Raw genomic sequence first — 18,265 nt, 5'->3', positions numbered from 1 at the left:
AATTTTCAAAGATCTTGTTTTATGTAATCTGTTCCCTCAAAAAAGAATCTTTTTTTTTTTTTTAGGTGTAAATTAATTATTTGAAAGCAGTTGAACAATGGAGCCAGACATCATTCGAATGTACTCTTCATCTCCACCACCATTAGACAATGGAGCTGAAGACGATGATGACGATGAATTTGGGGAATTTGGTGGGTTTTCTGAAGTTAGCCCTTCTGGTGTAGGGTTTGTTGATTTTGATACCCCAGATTACAGTCGTCCTAAGGAAGAATTTGTACCTTCAAACCATTTTATGCCAATTCATGATTTCTCAGAAAATGTAGATAGCCTTACAAGCTTTAAGTCCATGAAAAATGGTAATGATAAGGACATCACTGCTGAACTATCTTCTCCTGTGAAAGGACAGTCTGATGTTTTACTTTCTACCACCAGCAAAGAAATAATTTCATCTAAAACTTTAGACACTTCCATTGATGGCATAGAAAATCCAAGAGATTTAAATAAAGTGGTGGAACAGAGACAGAATGTTGGAACACCTGAAAGTTTCTCCCCAGGAGATTTTAGAACTGATATGAATGTTGTTCATCAAAACGAGCAGTTAGAGAGCTGCAATGGTGAAAAGCCTCCTTGTTTGGAGATTCTAACAAATGGGTTTGCAGTATTGGAAACTGTAAATCCTCAGGGAACAGATGATCTGGACAATGTAGCTGATTCAAAAGGACGAAAGCCTCTTAGCACTCATAGTACTGAGTTTAATTTAGACTCTGCACCTAGTCCTGCTGAGGAATTTGCAGATTTTGCCACATTTTCCAAAAAAGAAAGGATACAACTAGAAGAAATAGGACATGCAGTTTTAAATGATAGAGAAGCACTAACCATTCAGGAAAACCATGAAATTAATAGAGTCAGTGAACCGAATTCTGTAAAAGAAGTGTGTTTGGATGGAAGCTTTGGCAATGAAGGAGATACTGCTAGAGAGGATGAGGTTTGTGTTTCAGAAATAAGCATAGTGAGTAACAGAGGTTTCAGCAATGGAAAACAAGGCCTTCCAACATTGCAACAGGATAAATTTTTAAATTCAAGTGTTCAATCAAAGGCTTGGAGTTTGGTAGACTCAGCTGAAAGTTCAGAAACCAGTAGGAGAGACCAATGTAAAGCTGAGGAAGAACTTGATATATTTACTTCTAAATGTCCTGACCTATGCATGGATTCTATTACTAAAACTTCTGATGCCGATGATGTTGGGTCTTTTAAAGAAGAAAGCAGAAAGTTTACTGATTCCCAAAGCGCCAGCATTGCTCCTGTAGAAGAAAATGTTTTGGATGATTCTATAAGTGTAAAAAATGGTGATAGTAGTAATGACTTTGTGACTTGCAACGATACCAATGAGGATGATTTTGGTGACTTTGGCACAGCCAGTGGCACAACCCCACCTTTTGTTACTGGTACCCAAGATTCAATGAGTGATGTCACTTTTGAAGAGTCTTCAGAGCACTTTCCACATTTTAGTGAACCAGGTGATGACTTTGGAGAATTTGGGGAATCAAATGCTGTTTCTTGCCAAGAGGAAATTATATTTACCGAGTCAGACCTAAAACAGACATCTGATAGTTTATCAGAGGGATGCAGTTTGGCAAGAAAGTCTCCTGGGACAGGCACTGAACCTGTTTCAAAACTGAAAATTGGGCAAGAAGGTGAGTTTGGAGATTTTGATTCTGTGCCAAATAGTCAAGATGACTGCAGTGCTTTTCAAGACTCTGATGATTTTGCAGACTTCAGTTCAGCTGGTCCTAGCCAAGCTGTAGATTGGAATGCTTTTGAGGATGGACAGAAAGATAGCTGCTCTTGGGCTGCTTTTGGAGATCAGCAAGCTACTGAATCTCATCATCGAAAGGAAGCCTGGCAGTCACATAGGACAGATGAAAAGATTGATACCCCAGGAACTCCCAAAATGCACAGTGTCCCCTTAGCAGCTTCCAGAGGAGCAGTTGCTGGTGGTCATTTACAGGAAACAGCCACTTCAGTTCAGGTACTTACTAATTTTCTCTATTTTGTATCATATATTAATTGTTGTGGAGGCTTCTAATTCAGCTTTTTAAAAATATTTAATTGGATACCTGTTAAAGGATTCTCTTCTGATACATGATGCTTGGCTGATTTGTAGATGAGTTACATGTTTTACAACCCTTTGGTTAACTTTAAATAGACATTCCTATAATAATGCTTGGTAAAATTTTTGTTTATCTCAATGAGTTTCTTAAATATATACAGAAATTCATCAACTTGATTTTTTGGTAAATATAAATACCACTTACGCAAAAACTCATTAAGTAGCTAATTAGCTATCCCAGCAAATCTTTCAATTTTTGCCTTTATAGTGATTTTAAAAGGAGGTTAAACTGAGATTTAGGAGACTTTTTGAGTTTTAGAAAGTAATGGCTTTTAATTTTGTTTATCAAAGACCTAGTTTTGATTTCAGAAGAGAGTAAGCAGAATCTGAAACCACAGTCCTTGCTGTAGCCTATAGGGAACTGGAGGATAGAAAAAAGAATTTGGGGAAAACAAAACAAAACAAAACAGATTTAGACCTCTTAATTTAACAGCTAATAAAAGGCCAGGGGTGAGGGTGTGAGATGCATTAGGGGTTAGACTAGAACAAAAAGCAGCCATAACTTGACTTATTGTGACTGTATTCATTTGCTTATAATTTCTTGCAAATGTATAAGTTTACTCTTCTTAGGGAGTAGTTTTGTCAGGGAGAATATTTTTACCCCTTAGCTCCTAAACGTTATCCTTTTCTGGTCAAGACTTTTTCAGAGAAGATTTTCTAAGATTTATTTTAACCTAAAGTAGACCTTAGAGATGCAGTTTGATATCCAGATTGTTCCCCAGTCCCGAGTTGTACGCTGTGCTAAATTTAACCTTTTGTCAAGCCCACAGGTGCGGAAGAGAGCACACCCTTGAAAGTCACTGCTTTTTACTGACAGTGATAATATATGTAACACTTGGTCCACAGGCCTGTCTTAAATATACTGAAAATAAAATCAACCTACAAACTCTACCTCTCCACTTATCTCTTAATAAGCAAACCATTTTTAGTTGGAAATACTTCTTATGTCTGGTTATTAATTAAAATAGTTAAGCTTCGTTGCTTTGATATTTTTGATAGTTAAAATATTGTAGGAATTACGGAACCACCAGTGGGTGTGCACAGCTAATCACTTTTTGTTTGATGTTGAGTGTCTGAATAGCTTAATTTGCTTATTTATTACATGATTTGGCTAAATGTGTATTATTTCTGTGGAGTAATTCATTATTGAGGCAGAAGCTTATAGTTTTAAACAAGGAGTGAATTAATTATGTAATGCAAGGCAAAAACTGTTGGTTTTGAGCAAACCTTTCCCATTTAGTTTCATCTTGCTAGAGGATAGAGTAGCACTGCTATGGGATGATCTTTAATTTAGAGCCCCAGAACTTTTAACATCATCAGATGATGAATTTTTTTAAGTATGATCACTTCAAAAAGGAATTTTTTGCATCGTGCAAGCTGATTGGAGTTATTTATGTGTGATTTGGTAATGGGATATAAGAGATAATAAAATACATGGGTTTTATGGAACCTTACAGATCTGTGTTTGAATCTTGATTCAGTCACATAAGTTATAATTTTGGATAAGTTACTTCTGAACTCTAAGAAGGAGGTGAGATCTAGTGCAAAGGACTTTTGTGAAGGTAAAATGACAGTAAATTTTTAAATGAGTGAAAAGATCTACTGAAAAACAAGAATCTTGTGATTTGGTTTTGTTTTATACAAATAAAACAAAAACTGTAGAGATATGTCGAGATGCATTAAGACTTGCTGAGATTTGTTTGGCTCGGCCCTCAAGCTTTTCTTTTTGCTGAATGGGTTATGCAAAACGAGTGGAACTTGGAGATGGATGTGAGAAAGGAGAAACTGCTGGAAGTGGGACTGGAAGAGAAGTTTGGAAGGAACTTGAGATGGGGAAATGGGTAAGCCCTGCTGAATAAGTGACCGAGTTAGAAAGTGACTTTGATTCTTATCCTGCTATTGTGAGGAAGGTTTGTGATGAGCAGTTTCTTCCTTTTCCAGAATCTGCTGGAAATGCACATTAACCTAGTTCTCCAGGAGAGGATTAGATTTATTAGTATTTTGCTTAAAATGTTTATCCTAGTTGCTACCATGTTGGAGACATACAGAAATCCTCACATATTAATGACAATAAATGTTAGGGTTTTTAATAGTATAACATAAAGTGATTTATCCCTCTTGAATAATTCTGACCTGAACAGAGTGCCATCAAGTTCTGCTTTGACAAAATGTTTTGAGAATCTTTTTAGAAGTCAGAGCTCAGTTAATTCTGTTAAATAGACATGGGGAACAACTATTTGTTTTGTGAAGTCAAATGGTATAGTTGTCATTATAAATTTCTTTGACTTTTTATTATGTATGTGACATTGTCCAGGTCCCTATTTTTTTTAGTACTTTCCTTTTTTTTTTTTTTTTTTTTTAGCCTACCAAGAAGATATCTTAACATTTTAATAAAATATATCTTCCCTGGGTCAAGAGACAATCAGTTATTGCAGCTTTATTGCAATAATTTGCTACTTAGGGAAAAGTCAACCAAAAAAGAAATGTTTCAAACTTAGAAAATGTTCTCAGACAAGCTGATTATCAGATGTGAGTCCAACAAGCCTCAGAGGGTTCAGGCCTTGTTGTAAAAGCCATAATAACCATTTATTGAGAAATATTCTTCCCCTTGAGTGAATTATTATTTTCTGAGAACCTAGAGTTCAGTTTATTCCATTCTCTTGTAAATATTAGTACAAATTATAGAGAAAAGCAAGTTAGTGGTAGTTCTGTTATACAAATTGGAAAAAGGTCAAAACTTCTTCACCTTTGGGGTTAGGATTTAAAACAAAAAAAATGACAATAACAAAAACCCAAAATCTCCTTAATTTGAAAGCAGTTATTTTTCCAAAAGACCATTATGTATATTGTTTTAATTTTTTTTTTAAATAAAACCTGTAATGGTCCAGAAAGGAACCTGGTTGAAATGGCCAAAATGCTTTTTCTTAGACAAAGGAGATATAAGCACTGCATTAAACTTGGAACTTTTGTAAAATTTTTTAAATGCTGCTCTGGGCGTTATTTGAGAATTTAAGTAATTGGTAAATAATCTCGTTATGTTAATTGGCTATAGAAAAGGAAGCTCTGAGTTATTTTTTTTTATTAGCCATCTAATTGATAATGCTACTGGGAAAATGTTATTAGAAGAGGATTTATCTTGAGAACTTTAAAAATTTGACTATCACGAAAAGGAAAAAGAGGAGAATCACTAATACTTTGGCTTTTGTTATTTTGAGATTAAGTTATTGGTTTGCTCACCAGAAAGTTAGCATTCTCAAACTGACTGTAACTACATTTTCACCCTCATTTGTTTAATCACCTGGTTAAGGTTTATGCAAGTTTTCCTTTCCGTGGGTGAACACTTGAATGACTGAAAACATAAGTAAGCAACAAAATTAAAAAATTAAGTGGTCAAAAGGTACAAACTTACAGTTATAGATGAGTCCTGGAGCTAAAATGCGCAGCATGGCAACTACAATTAATAATATTGTGTTGTATATTTGAAAATTGTGAGAGTAGTTCTTAAGTTCTCATCAGAAGAGAAAAATTTGTAACTATGGTGGTCATTTTGCTATTGAACCATTATGTTGTACACCTAAAACTAATATAATGTTACATGTCAGTTATATCTCAGTTTTTAAAAAAAGAAAGAAATTGAGCTTTTGGCCTTATAGCTCTTTGCTTGCTTAAAGTATTGGACAGCAATTCCTTTTGTTACCTTTCGCTCAGAAAACTTGAAATTCTGGTCTTTAGTTCCAAAATAGATAGAAATACTTTATCAAGTTTATCCAGAAACTGTACAGAAGAGGCAAACCATTTTTTGAGAGCATAGTGAATAGGAAAACTTGGTTATTACTCTTCTTATGTAGCTTGATGTTGGAGATTGATAAATACACAATTGTAGGTTGTACTTGATATCTTACTTAATATTTAATGGTGTTAAGGCATAAGGTATCCTCTTAAATGGAAGATTAAATTGCTCGATGGATTTTGTGTTTCTTCTAAACTTCCACTTAAGAACAAGACCTAATGCTATCAATATTAAAACATTAATAGTTGACATTAATCAACTATTGTTTGTAAGGAAGAGAAGAAAACTAATTAGAAATATGTTGAAGGAATTTTAGAAAATACCTTCAATACAAGATACATTAAAGGAGATATGCCTTTGAGTGGCGTAAGAACCAGATCTAGGATCCTTGATGCTGGTCTTATACATTCCTTTGGAAAATTGAATGTGAATTTCAATACATTGAGTCTTTTTTATACTCCAGTGTAGTAATTTACAAAGTAGAGTTGTATTAATCAAAGTTCTCCAGAGAAATAGAACCAGGAGGATGGACGGATGCATGAAGAAACGGACAGAGACTAATTTATTATAAGGAATTGGCTCATGTGATTATGGAGATGGTCTCGGAGGTCCTAAGATCTACAGTCTGCAAACTGTCTTCAGTTGATTGAAAGAGGGCCATTCATATTAAGGAAAACAATCTGCTTTACTTAATCTAACAATTCAGATATTCACCTCATCCAGCAACACCCTCACAGGCATATCTGGAATAATGTTTGACCAAGTGTCTGAGTACCTTATGGCCCAGTCAAGTTGATGCATAAAATTAACCATCACAGGAGAGGATACCAAATGTCCATATATAGCTTTCAGGATTTTCAGAAGACCTGTAATCTCTTTGTAACTGAGTTATATCAGTTAGACAATATGACCTATTTATACCAGTGGATAAAATGAAATGGCTGCTTGTATAACCCAGGACCTTCTTCCTCCAAACCTGGACATGGAGATATGACAGAACTGGGAATGAGTATAAGTGAATTCAAGCATAATGCTTTGCCCCCATTGATGAATTAAAACATTGGGTAATCATTTTTGCTTTCCCAGAAATTCTGTCCTGGTTCAAAAAAAAGTAAAATACAGAGACATTCAAGGTATAAATGACCCTGATGAGGTGAGAAAATTGGGAAAAATAGAGAAATCCTGTAAAACCAGCATACCTTTGGAGAGTAGTATAGCCAAGACCACATGTGACTTGTGAGCCCCTTCCCCATAAAAGATACTTAAAATCTATTTCATAACTTGGTATAAAGATGAGTATGTTAATGTGAACTATTAAAACATTTTAATGAACCCCTAAAATTATTGTGGACCTTAGGCCCTGTGCCTGCTGCATAAGTTGGCCCGGGTTATAGAATAGCGCCTAAAAAGCAAGGCTCTGGAGTTATACTGCTAGATTCAGATCCAGGTTTTGAGCACTAACTTGCATTAGCCACTTCCCTGAACCTGATTAGAAAATAATAATAATACTTACCTCAAAACTCTTATTATGAAAGAAAAATGAAATTGTGCATGTAAAGGAGCTTAGCTTAGTGTCTTGCACATAGCAAGTGCTCAGCAAGTGTTAGCTGTTACTCAGTAATCTCAAACATGCACTTAGAAAATGGTCTTCAAAGGTGCAAGAAATAGTGTTGCCAAGTGGATTTTTTTGGTGAATTGTGAGAAGTAATAGGGAGGCAAATGAAAATTTGTGTGGCAATACCCCTAGTTCAGCTATATATACTCACCTGTCAGATCATTTTGAGAGCAAAACTGGTACTTCTGTCTAGTTTCCATTCTCAAAATAGTTTTGATAGGTAGAAACTCTTCTGAGCACAAGTGTGCTTCTCTGCAAGTAGCCATATCTCCATTGGCTTCCTAGCACTGGAAAGGATAGGGGGAAAAGGGAGCCTGGTACCTGACTGGAAGAACATTTCACTTTCAACCCTGCATTTATCAGAGCCCTCTGTTCTAAAAATGTTTAATGGCCAGATGTGCTGCTGTTTGCAAGCTTTAGAATTTGATACGCATATGAATTGACAGACATGGCTCAGTCACCAGTTTCCTAATTCCAGATTCCAGAGAGAACTGATGACTGTATTTCCTCTCTGACTTTGACATTGAAGGCATTTGGGAAATTCCAGTAATTGGTGTGAATTATTATTATTTTATTTACTTTGCTATTTAGTTACTATTGTAACCTCAGTTATGTAATTTGTATGCTAGGTGTGTGTGTACTTTTGTTACCCTCACATTGATTTAGAGAGCCACACTGACTCTTCAGTAAAAATTTATAATTTGCCTTGTTGGAAACTATGGGTAGTAGTGTTAGATGAATAATTTGCTCCTGCACAGTAGAATAAATCAATGTTTAAATAATATTTTACTTTATTGATATGATATATTAATTTTATTACTGATTTGGCTTAAGGCTATTGCATATAAAACTACTTTGGCTGATAGTGTTGAGGGAAAAAGTTGAATATATTTTAAAACAGTTAAAAAAATTTTTTGTGTGTCTTTTTTTTTAGGGCCGCACCCTAACAGATTCTACTAAAAAGAAACATCACACATGGAGGTTCCCAGGCTAGGGGTCTAATCAGAGCTACAGCTGCCGGCTTACACCACAGCTCATGGCAGTGCTGGATCCTTAACCCGCTGAGGGAAGCCAGGGATCAAACCCACAGCCTCATGGTTCCTAGTCAGATTCGTTTCCATTGCACCATGATGGGAACTCCAAAAACTGTTAAAATTATTTAATAATTTTTAAGAAAGAAAACTACGCCAAACTCTTTACCAGCATCAGCCTTTAACCTTTCTCTCATGCTCAAATTTTATGCTCAAAATAACAGTTTTTTTCAGTTTAGTGTCTGATTACAGTCTGTTTTGAAAAATCTGCTTTTTGAAAGAAATCTATCTGCTTGGTCACAAGAGTAACTATTCTTGTGGTAGGTTAATTTCTAAGCATTATGTTAGTTATATTCTTGTACCTCTTCTTTTTACACTTAAACTGTGTTCAGTCACATTTTTGAACTTTGAACTTTATTGTTCTTCTTGGGAAGTAAAGCACTCTTAGTAGACCTAATATGTTGTTTACATACTTTATATTTCATAACATAATTAAGACTTAAGTCACATGCCAGCAATCAAACAAAATGTTCACCAATTTTCAAAATTTAAAATCCCCTAGGAGTAACCGTAACAGATTCTACTTATATAAGCAGCTCTTAATGAAAGGTATTTTTTAACTTGGTTTTTTTTTTTCCCAACTTGATAGGAAGATCTTGGGAAGGATGCAAAATATTTTGAATTATTTAATTTCATGTTATAATATGGTAATAATTGATATAAATTGAGACAAATGTTTTCATAATGATTCAGAATGCTGAGTAGTGATAGAGAAACAGCATTAGTGAGATTTGAACCTAGTTTTGACATTTATTCCTTGGCAGGTCGTTATGTCTTTATCTGTCATCTATATAATAGTAGTAATGATATAAGCTACTACTTTTTTAGCATACACTGGGTGTCAAGCTTTCACTATTCTGATTTATTATTCAACCTGTGAGGTGAACCCTGATAGCTCCAGTTTCTAAATCCCAAAACTCAGTCCCAGCCTCTTGGGTCCAAAATCCTCTATTGAAGTGTTATAATTGCATCAGCCATTTACTTACTGGAATTAACTAGTAGTAAATGAAATTTGGCATTATTTATTCAGGGACAAGACAGTAGCCCTTTTAGTCTCAAACTGGCCTAGTGGATAGTTGGAAACTAATGTAATTTTAAAAGTAAAATATTAGGAAGTTTAATTTTAGTCAAAATCTTTGTTAATTCTGTTAGTAGCTGCTTTCTTGTTGAATTGTTGAGAAGTTCCTTCTTGTGATGAGTGGTGCCATTCAGTTAATGGATTCTGGTTATCTGAGTCCTTATTATTTATTTATGGCTCCGCCTCAGGGATTGGCAAACTTTGGCCTAGGAGACAAATCTGCCCTGCCACCTATTTTAGTAAATTTCATTGGAACACATGCACCCTTGTTTATGGATGGCCTGCAGCGCCAAAAATATTCACCATCTGGCCCTATGGAGAGAAAACTGCCAACCCCTACTCTACCTCATTCAACAAAAGATTTGAAGCAACCGACTGTGATTATCAAATTATAAAGACATATGGAACTTTCTTTTAAAATCCATGTAATTTGTATTCTTTATAAGGAAAGGTTGAGGAATAAGTTTCAAACAAAGTTTACAAGTGATTAAAATAATGTTCTTAAATTAATGTTAATGTTCTGTTTCTTCAAGTGCATTCCACTAACTTGAGAATTTGCTCACTGGTATACTTAAAACCTAGTAGTTATATGTAATGATTGATCCAAATGATTGAGTATGTTTTGAGGTCCTTTCTTTCTTCCTTTGATAAATGTTTTTCTGGTTCATTAAAAATATAACAAAGAGGATACAAGAAAAATTCTGTTTTAATTTACAGAGAAATACAGTGTGATCATATGTGAGTTTTGTTTACCTTCCCTGCCCAGGAGGAGCCAGTGCTTATCATGTTTCCAATTAGATGGTTATCTGATCCCTTTAAAAGTAATGTCTGTCCATTCCCTCTGTTGAAACAAGTAACACTGGGTCCCCTTGATGCACTCAAGTTTCACAAGCCTTGGGATCTTGAGTCTACTCTTTACTGTAGGTTTCATAATTGATACTGAGAACCTTTTCCCATATCGCACATGTGAATATAATGAAGGTGTTAGAGTAACTTTTGTAGCGATAGCAGAAGAGTACCCTGAGACTAATTACGGAGTGTTAAGTTTTTTGCTGATACTGCTTCCAAAAGAGATTTTGTTTGGGAAAATATGTATGTGGAAATGTTTCCTTTTGTTTTCCATTGTTCTTTTTGCTGACAATACTAAACAACAAATCAAGCATTAACTTTTTTTGTCACTTGGCAGAAAGTACCATCATGATTTGGCATTTTCTTTTACACTAGGTGTCACTTCTGTAGTATACTTAATCCTTCCACAAGCTTTAACTTCATAGTTTGTATTCCTAATTGATATTTAAAGTAGTAAATTGAAAATATTTTACATGTATCTGAAATAAAGTTAGAAAAGTGGGAATAAATGCTATTGTAGGTTGCACTTGTAGACTAAATCTAGTGATACCCTGAAAATGTAAGTTAATCTAAATCCATCAAGTTTTAATTAATAAGAATACTCCAAAATGCCAGTGTTCTCAATGAAAATATTCTAGGGAATATGCAGACTTTGCTTGAAGGTACAGCAGTGTGCTATTCAGAAGTACATATATACATGCCATAGAACAGTATAAAAATGATATTTCTAAAAGATAGCAGATCATCAAAATGATAAATGAGGTATTGAATTTCGTAGTAAAAACTGAGGCATTCTTTCCTACTTTAGTTGTTCTGTTAGCAGCAGAGATTTTTTTTTTTTTTTTGTCTTTTTGCTATTTCTTTGGGCTGCTTCTGTGGCATATGGAGGTTTCCAGGCTAGGGGTCTAATCGGAGCTGTAGCCGCCAGCCTACGCCAGAGCCACAGCAACGCGGGATCCGAGCCGCATCTGCAACCTACACCACAGCTCACAGGCAATACTGGATCCTTAACCCACTGAGCAAGGGCAGGGACCGAACCCGCAACCTCATGGTTCCTAGTCGGATTTGTTAACCACTGCACCACGACGGGAACTCCAGCAGAGATATTTCTAAAAGTCTTTCAAAATTCAAATGTTTTTGTCCAGATTCTGTTCAACTATAATAGCATAATACATTTTGTAAGCATCCAGTCTTATTGTTCTAAATATATAGTATGTGAGTGGTAGTAAGAAACATCCCAGTGTGGCAAAAAGAATATGAATACTGTCTAGTTTATTTTGCTTTTTTCTTTTTTTGGTTTTTGGTTTTTGGTTTGTTTTTTTGTTTTGTTTTGTTTTGTTTTTTTTTTTTTGCTTTGGGCAAAACAGATTATTTGGGCAGATTATTTAAACTTTGAGATTGTACAATGGGATAGTAATTTCTTCTTTGTAGAATTTTTGGTGGATTAAGTAAGATAATGTTTATAAAGTGCCAAGCATAGTGCTTGACTTTTTTTTTTCTTTTTTTTTTTTTTTGGCTTTTTAGGGCCACACCCGTGGCATATGGAGGTTCCTAGGCTGGGGGTTGAATTGGAACTATAGCTGCCAGCCCTCCACCACAACCACAGCAACGCAGGATGAGCCACATCTGCAACCTACATCACAGCTCACTACAGCTCCAGATCCCCAACCCGCTGAGGGAGGCTAGGGGTCAAAGCTGCAACCTCATGGTTACTAGGTTGCCACATCTGCAACCTACATCACAGCTCACGACAGCTCCAGATCCCCAACCCGCTGAGGGAGGCTAGGGGTCAAAGCTGCAACCTCATGGTTACTAGTTGGATTCGTTCCACAACAGGAACTCTGTTTGGCATTTATTTGTCACCACTGTATTACCACAATTACTTAAAGCTGTTCTATGAGTGGTTATGCTTCTTTCACTTAGTGTTTTTTATATCTGACTGGTAGCTCCTCTGCCCCATAGTAGTGGACAAGGAGTGGGTATCTGGGGGTTTGTGTGTGTGTATGTGTTAATGACAAAGTTATGACATTATTTAAATTACAAAAGTGAAAATAAACTTTGTGTTTTGATGCAGACAGCTTTACTAAACCGCCTGGAGCGAATTTTTGAAGCATGTTTTCCTTCCATATTTGTCCCTGATACTGAAGAAGAAGTTACTTCCCTGAAGCACTTGCTAGAAACAAGCACCTTGCCAATAAAAACAAGAGAGGCCTTAGCTGAAAGTGGGTAAGTAGTAGGCACTTTTTAGATAGCATGTATATTTGTTGGTTTCAGCTGTTCTAATTTATAAGGTTATCTAAGGTTATCTTAAACCAGTAAGGTTCTAAAACATTATTGTGTTAAAAATCATAGTGCTAAAAAAAAAAAAAAAAGTTAAAAAAAACTCTCTACTTTTCTATTTTTGACCTTTTTGAAAAAATTCTAAGGAGTTCTCCTTGTGGCTCAGTGGGTTACAAACCCGACTAATAACCATGAGGATATGGGTTTAGTCGCTGGCCTCTCAGTGGGTTAAGGATCCAGCACTGCCGCGAGCCTTGGTGTAGGTCGAAGATGAGGCTCGGATCCTGCACTGCTATAGCTGTGGTGTTGGTCAGCAGGTGCAGCTCTGATTCAACCTCTAGCCTGAGAATTTACATATGCCACAGGTGTGGCTCTAAAAAGAAAAAAAAATTCTAAGTCAGTATTCTAATCAGTCAGTTTTACATATTATTTTTTGATTTCCTAGCATGATAGATGAGAATCTGGGTCTTACATCTGCTTTTCTCCTCCCTTTGTCTTTCCAGTATATCATAGTTTTTGGCTATGGTTTTTGTTATTTGTCATTTTCATTAGTATAATCATGTAAATAATGTTCATAGCTAAGCCACTATTTTCTTTATAGTACACCTTTTTCCTGGACTTAAAAATTGTATCTGTTTTGGAGTTGCCGTTGTGGTGCAGCGGAAACGAAACCAACTAGGAACCATGAGGTTGTGGGTTCAATCCCTGGTCTCATTCAGTGGTTAAGGATCTGGTGTTACCATGAGCTGTGGTGTAGGTTACAGATGCGGCTTGGATCCTGAGTTGCTGTGGCTGTGGCGTAGGCCGGCAGCTGTAGCTCCAATTCAACCCCTAGCCTGGGAACCGCCATGTGCCACAGATATGGCCCTAGAAAGCAAAAAAAAAAAAAAGAAGAAGAATTGCCTCTGTTTCATCTATAAGTCTTTCCCCTACCCTCCAGCAAACTGTGAATGTAGTTTTACTTGTGATAAAACCTATCAAAATGGCCATTCCATTTTTTACCAGGAGTCCTGGCCTGGGAACCTCCGTGCTGTGGGCATGGCCAAAAAAGCAGCAACTGTAGGATTATTGCTAAATAAAGGATGATGCGTTCATCCAATAGAACATTATATAGCCATTGAAAAAGATATATATGTGGATGAGGAAATACTTAAAATCTGAAAAAAGAATACAAAATTATACATATGCTATAATTGCAATTGTGTGTTTGTGGATTAGGACTCAAGGAGAAAGCAAATATTAAATAGCCCTAGTAAGATGATGGAATGCTGGGTGATTTCTTTCCTTCTTTTAAATATTTTTGTTTTACAATTAAAAAAGAATAACGTACTGAAGTTCCCTCTTGGTGCAGCAGGTTAAGGATCTCAAGTTGTCCCACTTCGATCAATGCTATGGCACATGTTTGATCCCTGGCCCAGGAAATTCTATATGCTGCAGGGCATAGCTAAAAAAAAAGAAGAGGATGAATAGCATACAGGCTAAATTTTTGCTTCATTGTTTCAAATGACTTTAACTTAGTTTCTTTGCTAATGACTAGAAATATTTGCTCTTGATTTCATTCAGATAGTAGTTGTATATTTAGGTTAGGCACAAGAGTAATTGGAATGTATAAAATTTCAGAGTCACATTAAAAGTAGAATTCATGGTGAAAGCTATTGGTAACCCATTGTTGGTGGCTTCATCATGCCCTTTGCAGAGAACTGCTGGATGTATGGACCGAGCTGCAGGATATCCATGATGCACATGGCTTGAGATATCAGTGGGGCGGCTCCCATAGCAACAAGAAGCTTTTGTGCTCCTTGGGAATAGACACTCGAAACATTGTGAGTTTATTAGTGCCTTGGAAAATCCTTTAATCAACCTATGTGTTTTTTAAAATTCTGTCACACTTCTGTTCAAATTGTAAGAAACTAGTTCCTCAGAAAAAAACATTAATTGGTTCAGATGTTCATATATTTTGAATATGCCAATTTTAAAGCATAAATCTATCTAGATTTTTCTCCAATATTTCTTACTTTTATCAGAAGTCATTTCATTGTTTTTCCTTAACTATAAAATTAAAGAATTGAACTAGAAGGCCAGAAATATAACCCTCATATGGGCAGTTTGACATTTCTTCAATTTGCCATTCACAATGTATGTAATAAAGCATCATACGTGTATTTTTGAAACTGTTTCATGGTATGACAGATCATTCTCTAAATATATGTTCTTTCTCTCTGATGTATGTATATAGCTCTTCACGGGCAATAAGAAGCAGCCTGTCATAGTGCCCATGTATGCAGCAGGATTGGTAAGTACAAAGATGACTGCATGTATTTATCATTGCTGCATTTATTCTATAAAATCATCTCACATAGCATGACATGGAAAGTGTATTTTGAGGAGGTATTTAGTGTGAGAACATTAAGAGAATAAATACTTTAATATCCTTTTACACTTCATAAATCCCTTCAAGTTTTGATCTGAGGACATTTTTCTGTATTCTGTTAATTACAGACACTCTTGTTTTGAATTGAAAATTATTTTTATCTTAGTAACACTGGTGCTCATAACTTCTTATAAAATGTACCTTTGGAAGTCTCTGTCTCTTTTAAATTTGCTTTTAAGAAGAAGAAGCTGAAGTATCTGAAGCCTTAGATATCATGTGTTTTAATGCATTTGTGACCATTTTTTAATAATACAATATTGAGGCCATGGATGTATGTAAAAGCTTGGAAACACCAAATTATAATAAATGAAAATGAGCCAGGACCCATAATTGGTCTTTAGTTTTTCCATTAATGTTTTAAATGTATTGAATTTTGTTTTTTCAGATATGCCAGGTAGTCCAGGATAACTGAGGAATTTTCGTTCTGTACTCTATCAAGACTCAGTCACATTTTAAAGTTTGATGTGTTTGTGGTTTTGGTGTGTCTTTGAGTTACTGGTGAATAAAAATGTCCTATCTATTAAACTAAAAACATTTTAAAATTCTTCCACCAATAACCTGAAAATAAGGAAAAAAATACTCTGTTCAAGAAAGAGAAAAAAGGGAGTTCCCATTGTGACTCAGTGGTAATGAATCTGACTAGTATCTATGAGGATGCCAGTTCGATCCCTGGCCTTACTCAGTGGGTTAAAGATCCGACATCAGCCATGAGCTGTGGTGTACGTCGAAGATGCAGCTCGAATCTAGTGTTGCTATGGTTGTGGTCTAGGCTGGCAGCTACAGCTCCAATTTGACCCCTAGCCCGGGAACTTCCATAGATAGGGTTTGGCCCTAAAAAGAAAAAGAAAGAAGGAAAAAGAAAAAAATAACTAAGGAAAGGAACCATTGGCTTGGAATTTAAGTTAAAAAACCCTTTATGTGCATGTGAAAATGAATTTGCTGTGTACTTGACCTTTTTTTTTAATCTGCAAACCTTTCCATGAATAAGCTCTAATTATTGGTATTGAATTGAAATGTTAGCTTTTTGTTTTTGTAGTTTTGTGTGTGTGTGGAATTGGACAAAAATTTCTGTGCTTGAGCTTTTTTTTTTTAATCAGTTTGTGCTCCTTTGTGAATGGTTATCTTGTATTTTCAAAACGCTTTGGTCATTTCTATAGTTTTTTATGTTGTTCTTAAATATAATCCAGAACATTTCTTTAACTTTCTGGTTGTTTGGATCTCTTTTTTCAAGGAATAGCATTCTGGAGATTGTTGGTGATGTTATTGTCACATTCTGAGTAGGAAGTAGGGATTTAATTTGTGGGCACTTTCATTCAGCACATTAGGAACAGTAATCTACTTATTGCTTCTGTGTTAGGCTTAGCACGCTAGCCAGTTCTTTAAGTCGTGTGAGGAGTTAGAGACTAATATCTATGCTTTGTTTTCCTATCTTAATTACAACCTTTTATTAGTAATACTTTCACCATTTTTGTAAGTTTTTGTACCACAGTTGATTTAGTGAATGTTTCATCTCCTCCTCCACCTTTGCGAAGCCTTACATTTAGAAACTCAGGCTTTTTCTTTTCTGGTTTCAAATTTTAATTAAACCTGAATTTTTCCCATGGAGCATGAGATATTCAGTATGTTTTGATCTCATCTGGAGGCCTGGTACCTGAAATGATCCTTTAAGTCACTGGTTCTCAGACTTTACTGTGCGTTAGAATTGCTTGGAAGACTTGTTAAAACACAGAATGCTGGATACCACCCCCATAGTTTCTTATTCAGTAGGTCTAGGGTGGGGCTCAAGAATTTGAACATTTGAAGTTTCCAGGGGATAGAGAAGCTACTGATTGGGGACCGCTTTGAGAACCACTTAAGGTAGAGTTCACATTAGAAAAGTCGGCTAAAACTGGAGTTGCCGTCATGGTGCAGGGGAAACGCATCCGACTAGGAACCATGGGGTTTCGGGTTCGATCCCTGGCCTCGCTCAGTGGGTTAAGGATCTGGCGTTGCCATGAGCTGTGGCGTAGGTCACAGATGCAGCTCAGATCTGGCGTTGCTGTGGCTCTGGCATAGGCCGGCAGCAACAGCTCCGATTGGACCACTGGCCTGGGAACCTCCATATGCCGAGAGTGTGGCCCTGTAAGAGACAAAAAAAGTTGGCTAAAACTAGTAATTGTTTGCCAACTGCATGGAGTCCTTGTAGAAAGGCACACTAGAAAGCCTGTATAATGTATGTGGCATTGAATTAAACCATGAATTTATTTTCATTTTTCAAGCTGCTAGATTAAAGTCTTTCAGAGGTACTGTTGTTAAGAACTAAGCCTATAAATTGCTTGTTTAGCTTATTGCTTGATTTTATGAGAGTAGAGGGTGTCCTGAAAACCTGTTTTTAGAAATATATAGATTCTGGAGTTCCCATTATGGCTCAGCAGTAACAAACCCGTCTAATATCCATGAGAATGTAGGTTCAATCCCTGGCATCCCTCAGTGGGTTAAGAATCTAGCATTTGCTGTGAGCTGTGGCGTTGGTCAGAGATTCGGCTTGGATCCCAAGTTGCTGTGGCTGTGGTATAGGCCAAAAGCTGAAGCTCTGATTTGACTCCTAGCCTGGGAACTTTCATATGCCATAGGTGTGGCCCTAAAAAGCAAAAAAAGAAAAAGAAATGTATAGATTCTAACATTCCTGACTAATAAGCAACTTTGATTTTTTCCCCTAGTAAAGGGAGACTTTTATTTGGTTCGTGAATATTCAAGAGTTTATCAAATGTTATTTTAAAATATGTAAAAGCGTGGGCCTTCTTTCAGGCCAGTAAACGTGGATTATTACCCATTATTGTTAGTATGTGATAGAACTTTGATGCAAAATGCTGTTGTTTTTTTTTTCTTCTTCTTTGCTTCTCTACCCATCTTGAATGTCTTCCTCTCTTACTCAGAAAGTGTTAGATTTGTAGCATACCTAGTGGAACATGTAAATGTTTT

At 36.0% G+C, this 18,265-nt stretch overlaps 1 protein-coding gene across 3 annotated transcripts in view; it reads left to right on the top strand.

The window, feature by feature from the left end:
• AFTPH (aftiphilin) overlaps positions 1-18,265 on the top strand; it is a 69,943-nt gene that overhangs the window by 30,743 nt on the left and 20,935 nt on the right. For all 3 annotated transcript variants that reach the window (XR_302431.4, XM_003481200.5, XM_003481201.5), the window contains exons 2-5: positions 66-2,029; positions 12,668-12,819; positions 14,570-14,696; positions 15,110-15,166. Coding sequence is in view for 2 of the 3 variants with exons in the window: in XM_003481200.5 (XP_003481248.1) it covers positions 98-2,029; positions 12,668-12,819; positions 14,570-14,696; positions 15,110-15,166 (2,268 nt within the window). In the remaining variant the exon portion in view is untranslated. The remainder of the gene's footprint in view (positions 1-65; positions 2,030-12,667; positions 12,820-14,569; positions 14,697-15,109; positions 15,167-18,265) is intronic.

Source organism: Sus scrofa, chromosome 3 (genome assembly GCF_054392235.1).
Source record: "Sus scrofa isolate SSC_HxYL_T2T_F1_AM1 chromosome 3, Sscrofa_HxYL_maternal_Yorkshire_Landrace_v2.0, whole genome shotgun sequence".
NCBI lineage: Eukaryota > Metazoa > Chordata > Mammalia > Artiodactyla > Suidae > Sus > Sus scrofa.
Note: the sequence above shows the minus strand (reverse complement) of the source record. Positions and strands in the feature narration are given on the sequence as shown.